This window comes from Microtus ochrogaster, linkage group LG9, assembly GCF_000317375.1.
Source record: "Microtus ochrogaster isolate Prairie Vole_2 linkage group LG9, MicOch1.0, whole genome shotgun sequence".
Taxonomy (NCBI): domain Eukaryota; kingdom Metazoa; phylum Chordata; class Mammalia; order Rodentia; family Cricetidae; genus Microtus; species Microtus ochrogaster.
The window spans coordinates 25,722,190-25,730,902 of record NC_022034.1 but is presented as its reverse complement, the minus strand read 5'-3'; the positions used below and the strand labels follow the sequence as shown (position 1 = coordinate 25,730,902).

General features: G+C 41.3%; 1 protein-coding gene across 1 annotated transcript in view; it reads left to right on the top strand.

The window, feature by feature from the left end:
- LOC101990172 (sodium-dependent glucose transporter 1C-like) overlaps positions 1-8,713 on the top strand; it is a 24,142-nt gene that overhangs the window by 13,513 nt on the left and 1,916 nt on the right. Inside the window, 1 exon segment of the mRNA XM_005363594.2 lies at positions 6,229-6,389. Within this exon segment, the coding sequence (XP_005363651.1) occupies positions 6,229-6,389 (161 nt within the window).

Here is an 8,713-nt window from a genome sequence, read left to right as displayed (position 1 = left end):
GCAGGTTAAGATCATTCCTGGTAAGCCAGCTCTTGGGCTACAAAGATTATTAGAAATGGGTTAGATCGATATGTAAGAGCTAGCCAATAAGAGGTTGGAACTAATGGGCCAGGCAGTGTTTAAAAGAATACATTTTCCATGTAATTATTTCGGGTATAAAGCTAGCCGGGTGGCGGGATGCAGCCCTGCTGCTCGTATTACTACAGATGCTGACACCAGTGTCAGGTTTGTCTGGTAGAGCTGAGGGAACACTGTGACAGTTGAGTTGGAGCTTAGATTACAGCCTCTAACACCAAGGGTAAGCGAGGGCTTCAGTTTTCAGTCCTGTCCCTTATCACTTACAGAAAATGCAACTTCTGGGAGGAGCATGTTGTCTTCTGAGTCCAGAGGACCAGTGGGCCTTTTAGTCTTGCTTTAAAATTATTTGTGTGTGTGTGTGTGTGTGTGTGTGGGAGGGGTGTATGTGCGTGTGTCAACTTTGTAGAGTTAGTTCTTTCCAGCCACTTTTACATGGGTTCCAGGGATTGAAGTCAGGTAGCCAGGCTTGCCCAGAAAACACATCACCCACTGAGACACCTCTTCAGCCATGACCCTTTGTTGAAGTGACTCAGGGATAGAGCATTCCAGAAAGGACAGTTTACCTGCCACAAGAGTCTAAGAAGGCTTACCTGAAAAATAAAAATATTTGATGGAAAACCAAAACAAAACTGAATGTTTCCAAGTGTGCAGAACTGCTTTTGAAGCGGGGTGACAGTGACACCCATGGCCATCATGGTCCTGAAGATTGTGCATCCCCACAACAGCAAACTCAGCTACAGAAAACACCCAGAACCACCCTTGGCAAGGTCCAGCTCTATGAGAAATGATAAGATTTTATCATTTTAAACATACTACCAGTAGATTGATACTGCCATTATTATCTTGGAGTACAAATTGCTTTTCTCTGGACTGTGATATGAGAAGTGCTTAGTGATGCTGAAGGGGCAAAGGGCCATCTGCTTCTGCCCTTCCAGAACCCATAAGCCTCAGGAGGAGAAAGGAGCCAGGAAAAAATGTGATTGTGGTGTCCTCTTGTCCCCCAGCACGAGTGATAAGCCTTTGGTTCCATGGATTTTAACCCCGACCTATGCAGCAATTACCTCGCAGTGTTCCATAATGACCAATGCCTGGTCTTTTACACAGAAATGCTGACTTCTTTGCAGTAGAACCTGAGCCTTTAAGTTCCTCTGTAGTGTAATCTCAGGCAAAGGTGAGAACAGAGGCCTTTGGGAATGCAAAGGAACAGAAACCTCTGCTGGGCAGAGCTAATGCAGGGCTGGGGAAGCTGTGATCTTTGTGGGTGACTTCACTGTGCATCCTCTCTGAAGGACGAGCAGGGATGGAGAGGTGTCCTGTTTGCTGTCACCATCGCTGCTGCTTGGTCAAGTAGAGAGGAAGGTGAATTCTGTTGCTGGAAGTTCTGTCAAAACAAAAGCAATTCCAGACTCTCTGCAGCTTGTCCGCCTTCTACATGCCACACTGTAAGTGTGTTGGTCACAGGAAAAATAGCAAGAGTCAGCTCTCTCCTTCCACCATGTAGGTTACAGGGATTAAACTCTGGTCTTTAGGCTTGGGAATAAGCATCCTTACCCACTGAGACATCTCACCAGTCCTTTAGTTTATTGTGAGTTTGTTTGATGTACATGTGTAAGTGCCCTACAATGTGTGTGGAAGTCAGAGGGCAACTTGTGAGAGTCAGTCAGTCTTCCTGGGTTCTCACTGTGGGTTCTGGAGGGGTCAATATCATGGCATAAGATTATGTAGTAAACCATTTTACTCACTGAGCCATCTTTCCAGCCCTGACATTCAATTCATGTGACTCCAAAGTCCACATTCTTTTCATTAAGCTACTTTTAATGTCTTCTCACAGTTGCCATATATAATGTATAATGTAAATGACCTCTAATGTGTTTAGCTCTCTCCTTGCTAGTCCACTGTAATGTGGCCTCAATTCTCCACACATCTACAGAGCTGCTATAGTTCAGTGACAGTTCCAGTTCTAGTCCTTGGGAACACCTTTAACCCTTTATCTGGTCATTTGTGTATCCAAAATTGGAGTAAATGCATTTGCCAGTCATGGTGTGCATGCTGGGATATGCTGGGGAGCAAATCAGGCATGGTTTCTGTCATCAAGAGATTAGAACAGTGGTTCTCACTCTGTTGGTTACAACCTCTTTGGAGGTCAAATGATCCTTTCACAGGGGTTGTTTAAGAACACCAGAAATATCAGAGATTTATATTATGATTCATAAGAGTAGTAAAATTATAGTTATGAAGTAGCAATGAAAACAAATTTATGGTTGGGGGTCACCACAACATGAAGAAATGTATCAAAGAGTCACAGACTTAGGAAGGTTGAGAACCACTGGTTTAGAGTCTGATGGCAGCAACCAATCAAAACATAGTAGCTAGGCAGATCAGACAAGTAGGTGTGATAAATGGGTCTCTTTCCCTTTCTCTGCCTTGGGGCTAGACTCCAGGTCCATGTACATACTATAGAAGCACTCTTCCAGTGAACTATCCCTAGACAAAGAAGTCTCTTTTAGCTCTTTAAGAAGAGTAGTTTCTGGCCAAATGTGGTGGTTCATGCTCATAATCTTAGAATTTGGAAGGCCAGGAGGATTGTCATGAATTCTAGTCCATGCTATGCTACAAAGTTAAGTTTGAGTCCAGCCTAGGATACAAAGCTGTAAACAGAGACTGCTTGTTCATTTCCCTGCTGCCCAGATCCAAATAATCAACAGAAACTATATTAGTTGCAACATTGTCTCACCAATGGTTCAGGCTTCTTATCAACTAACTCTTACATCTTAAAGTAACCCATTTCTATTAATCTGTGTATCACCAGGAGTCTGTGGCTTACGTAAGGTTCTGGCTGGAGTCCTTCTTTTGCAGCTCCATGGCATCTCCTCTACTCCTCCTACTCTCTCTTTATAGCTCTTCCAGACTGGTTATATTCTGCCCTGCCATAAGCCAAAGCAGCTTTATTCATTACCCAATAAAAGCAACACATATACAGAAGGACATCCCACATCATCTCCCCTCTTTCTGTCTAAAAAAGGGAAGATTTTAACTTTAACATAGTATAATTACATATAACAAAACAGTTATCAAGCAGAAATTATAGTTACAATATATAGTTCATTTGCATTTGTCAAATTAAGGAAAATACTCTGTCATCTATCCTATCTTTGTGAGTCTAAAGTTTTATATCTAATTTATTCCTTATCATAACTAAGGAAAACTATATGTCTTCAACTCTTCAAAGACCCTAGAAGGATATAATATTACCTAAGTAAACAAGAAGTGCATTATAAGCAACTTCCAGAACTCTAGAATTGACAGAGACATCTGACTGCCTGGACAGTCACCCAAAGTTCTTCTATAATGTTGGGGCATCCATCTTCATGCTACAGGCCCATAATGCCTGGCAGACTTTTCCATGAAGCAGAAAATTTGAAGATATGTTCTGCCTTGTAATGGGAAAGTTCATCAGTTGCTTTCTTCTGTGTCTTGCAGAATGTCTGGCAGATTCTTTCATGAAGCAGGAACCCTGAAGGACTGTCTCACTTGCTTTAGGCAAGTTCACCAGTCATTTTTCTGTGGGTCCTGCATGTCCAGTTTATATAGCATACCTTCAAGCAGTCCAGGCAAGAGCAGTTTCTTGCCCAAATGTCTAGTCTTGTCACATTGAAGGCAAATTCTATAACGAGTTTCTTCAATGCCCATCAACCTCTTGAAGTAATTGGTGCTGCCAGAAGCAGACATGTCTCACTGTTTAGAAAAGTTTGAGTTCTTAAAACATTTTAAATGCCATATTTCATAGGTCTTTGAAGTGTTAGGATTATCTATCTAACTGAAATATATCTCTGTGTATCTAGAAAGCCTAAATAATATGACTATAAGCTTAACTAATATAAATGACTATCTATTGATCTTTATTTTTTAATTATACATTACATTTTTAAATGAGCTGCACAATCTACAAGAGTTAGTTTCAGGATAGGCTCCAAAGCACAGAGAAACCCTGTCTTGAAAAATCAAATAAAAAAAATGAACTGCACAAACACAATACCTTAAACAAGAGTAAAATATACATATACACAGTGTAACAAAATCAACCATAACTTTGTATCAATAGATTAACATCCATATCAATGCAAAGTATTCATTTCTATATCATATCCCCCTTTACATGAAAACAAACATTTATAGACAATCATTTTGGGAATTTGGGCATTGTTTTCTCCAAACTGCTTCCTGCTGTTTGTTAGGCAAAGTATTTTTAGGGTTCACAGAAAACTTTCAGGGGGTCTTGCTCCCCCAAACCACATTAGCCTAGAAGGAATCCAAAGGTTCTCATCCTCTGTGGAAACAAAAGCAGAACCTCTTTTCCAAAGTAACATATCCTTAGCCTCAAATTTTGAAGTCATGATACCTTTAAGTTGGTTTAGCTTAGCAGCCTGTACAATGAAATGTCTCTCTCTAGTTAGCTCATTCACTCAAAAAATCCAAAGATAACAGAATAATATAGACAATCCAAACTCTTTGTGTATTTTTCATCTTTACAAGGCTTATTTTTCTTTACTCCTTTCTTCTATGACTGTCTATATTCTTTTCATACTACTTTTTATGTCTCTTTAAAGACTCTGTTTTAATTTTTAACTGTCTATACTCTTTTCTTCTTTCTCCCAAGTCTACATATATGCTTTAAACACACGATGACCCTTCAGAGGTTTATTTCTGTCTGAATCTGTCTTTATTGTGCGTCTGTAATCATTTTCTGACCAGGAGTACATTTGTTTTCTAAATGCTAAGTGGGTGATGCTAGGACCAACTCTGCACCCCTTCCTGTTGGCTTCCAGTCCAACATGGCAGTGGTATGTTCACTGCCTCTGCAAGTCACGCTTACTGCCCCAGCTCCAGGGATGCAACAGGTTTATGTTGTCATTAAACAACACGGAGCATGCTGCTCAGGATGTAGCATGCTGCTCACAGACCCCATTTAAGCGCAGGACCTCCCAAAAGAGCCAGAGCCATTCCTGCTACCAGCAAGGATCAGGAAGCCTTACTTTAAAGAAGTTATGCTGTTTTTGCTGCTTATGCTGAGTCAGGAAGCCTTTTCTTAAAGGAGTCACCTCTGCTTGTGACCAGCAAACAGAGCCTATCTGAAAAAAATGTGGCTACCAACAAGTGCTTGGCTCCCATGTTTTGTGGATCTAGGAAGTTTTTAAACTTTCTTAGGCTTCATGTGGATGTATATTGCTGAGCACTGGGCGTCATCTGTAAACGGAGACTGTCCGCTTGTTTCCCGGCTGCCTGGACACAAATAATCACACAGAAACTATATTAATTGCAACACTGTTTGGCTAATGGTCCGGGCTTCTTATTAACTAACTCTTACATCTTAAATTAACACATTTTATTAATCTGTGTATTGCCACAAGGCTGTGGCTTATCTAAGGTTCTGGCTGGAGTCTTTCGTCTTTGGCAGTTACACGGCATCTCCTCAACACTGCCCACTCTCTCTCTCTATCTCTTCCAGACTGGTTATATTCTGCCCTGCCATAGGTCAAAGCAGCTTTATTCATTAACTAATAAAAGGAACACATATACAGAAGGACATCCCACATCACAGTTTTCTTTTTAGACAGGGTCCCTTGTTGCCCGGGCTGGCCTTGAGCTTACTACTGTAGCTAAGGTTGGCCTTCTACTACTGATCTTGCCTCTCCCTTCCAAGGGCTGTGATTACAGGTATATACCACCATATCAGACAAGAAAAGTAACTTTTTATGGATTCATCTGCTTTTCTTTCTGTTTCTGATTTGTCAGTTCTTCTGCATACAAAGTCAAGTACCTCTCGGTTCAGCTCAGCTGAGGGACAATCCTGTTTTACAGAATGAGATGCTGCCTAATACTAAATGCTTACATTAAGTCAATTGTATCTTTAAAGCAAACTTGTAATTAAACTTTCAACAGATAGGAAACCTTATTTTAGAAATAATTGTACAAATAAAACTGACTGTATTGTATGCATGCCTCTAATCCTAGTTTGTGGGAGATAGGAGCAGGAGAGTTAGGAATTCTGGTTGCCTTTGACTCTGACTCAAAAACTGAGACAGAACAAAAAGATGACTTATTAAGCTGACACACCTAGAAAACATTTTCTATCTTGTTAATCTTCTTTAGCTAGTAGACGTGTCCTGGCCAAATCCAAACCTTTTGGTATGGAACACGAAGCTCTCCACAGTGTAGACCTAGCCTACCTTTTCCACATCATCTTCCAGTCTCTTTCATGTCTTATTTTGGCACATCAAAGTTCGCTCAAACTTTCCAGATTTGCCAAATACGTGAGGTAATAGATTTATAGGAAGAAAGGGTTATTTTGGTCATGAGCTCAGAAGTTTTGGTCCAGAGTTGCTTGGCCTGGCTGTTCTGGGCTTGTGGTAAGCAGAACAGCATGGCAGGATGCTTCAGCGGAAGACATTCTCACCAGGAAGCAGAGGGATTGTCCCTTGGTTGTCAGGAAAGATAGAGGGGGACGAGGAGGAGGGAAGGGAAAAGAGTGAAAACTTGGGCAGTCCTACTTGCTTTCTGCAGTCCAAGGGCATCTTTCCCTCTCTTGGTTTTGCTTGGAGAATGAAGAGATCCCCTTACAGACTTTGATAAAAACAGGACTGATGATGCTAAAAATGCCTCTCATCAATTAGAAAACTGCCTCTCCTGTAACCAACATTGTTTCCACAGATTACTGATGGGGCCAAAATACAGCTCTGTACGGTAAGGCCAGAAGAACTGTGGCTAACCTCTGTGTCACATTTGCAAACCACCCAGGGACTCTTAGAACTCGGAGGTGATGGAAGTGATGGTTATTCAATTCTGCATTATTGAAGGGCTAGAAAATTTGACCATTTAGTCAAACAGTAATACAACATGGGTCTCCCTTCCCACAGAAGACCTTTGTTGTCGGAGGCTGCTTGTTCATTTCCCGGTCACCCAGACTCCTGAAATAATCACACAGAAATCTGTAGTAATCACAATACTGTTTGGCTAATAGCTTAAGTGTATTTCTGGCTAGCTCTTATATGTTAAGCTAACCCATTTCTACTAATCTGTGTATTGCCACATGGTTGTGGCTTACCGGCAAGGATCTGGTGGGCTCCAGAGTAGGTGTCTGTCTACTGCGGGTGGCTACATGGCTTCTCCTGACTCTGCCTACTCTCTCATTATCTGTTCAGCCTGGCTTTACTCTGTTAATCCACTGGCCCAAAGCAGCTTCTTTATTAACCAATAGCAACAAAACATATTCACAGCATACATCACCTCCCACATCAGACCTTGGTACTTTAGCAATTTCTAGAACTATTATAAAAAAGGAAAAGGCAGCACGATTCAGATTATTAGCTTACAAGAACAGTTAAGCTCACAGGGAAAGAAACCTAATTCATTCCATCTTGAAAGAAGACAAAAGAAACTGCAAGTAAAATAGGTGTTCTCTTACAGGGGCAACAGCCTCTGAAAGAAACTTTGAAAGAAAAAAAGGCAGACAATAACAGGGCTGCTCTGGGGAATAAGGAAGTTTTCCATTGCTAATATGTTAGGAGAAATAGAGATAATTATTAACCAACAGGAAACAAAGACCCCGGCAGAACTTGAGCTACTCTGTTTTACATCCTACCATGTTTAAAATCTCGCCCAGAATAAAAATAAAATCCAAATGGTGGGAGATTCCAATTTACCCATACTGCCTGTAAGTCAAATTCTACTGTCTTAGTGTTTTATTGCTGAGAAGGGACACCATGACCATTGCAACTCTTAATAAAAGAAAACATTAACTTGGGGCTGGCTTACAGTTTCAGAGGTTCAGTCCATTATCCTTATGATGGTGAGTACGGAGGCACACAGAAAGACATGGAACAGGAGAAGTTGAGAGTTCTACATCCAGGTCAGCAGGCAGCAGGAAGAGAGAGAGCACTGGGCCTGGCTTGAGCAACCAAAACCCCCTAGCTGACCCCCAGTGACACACTTCCTTCAACAAGGCCACATACACGAATCCTTTCAAATAGTGCCACTCCCTGTGAGCCTATAGGAGTCATTTTCATTCAAACCACCACATGTACAAAATTTATATTGGGAGAAACTAGGCAACACTACTTTCTCCTAGTAAATTGTGCCCCTGTCCATTTGTTAGGACATGACTCTTTGGAAACAAAATGTTCACATATCCATCTCCCAAAAGGGAATAGTATCATTAGCTTAGAGACACTGAGAAGCTCCAGTCCCCAAATTTTCTCCATGCAACTTGTGAAGGGTCAAATAAGGAAAGAAAACCGACAGGCTTCTTTCACAAAGAGAATTTGTGCAAAAAAAAGCCCTCAAAAATAACAGAAACAGATGTTGCTAGGTGATGGTGTCCTTTAATCCCAGCACTCGGGAGGCAGAGGCAGGTGGGGATCTCTGTGAGTTTGAGGTCAGCCTGGTCTACAGAGTGAGTTCCAGGACAGCCAGGGCTATACAGAGAAAGCAGGTCTTGAAAAAACACAAAAACAAACAAAAGAACGAAAAACAGACGTAGGATGACTAAAATCAGTTGCCATATATCAATCTGTTGATTTCATTGGTTAAGTAATAAACAAACTCCTTGGCCTCATAGCTTAGAACATAGGTGGGTGGA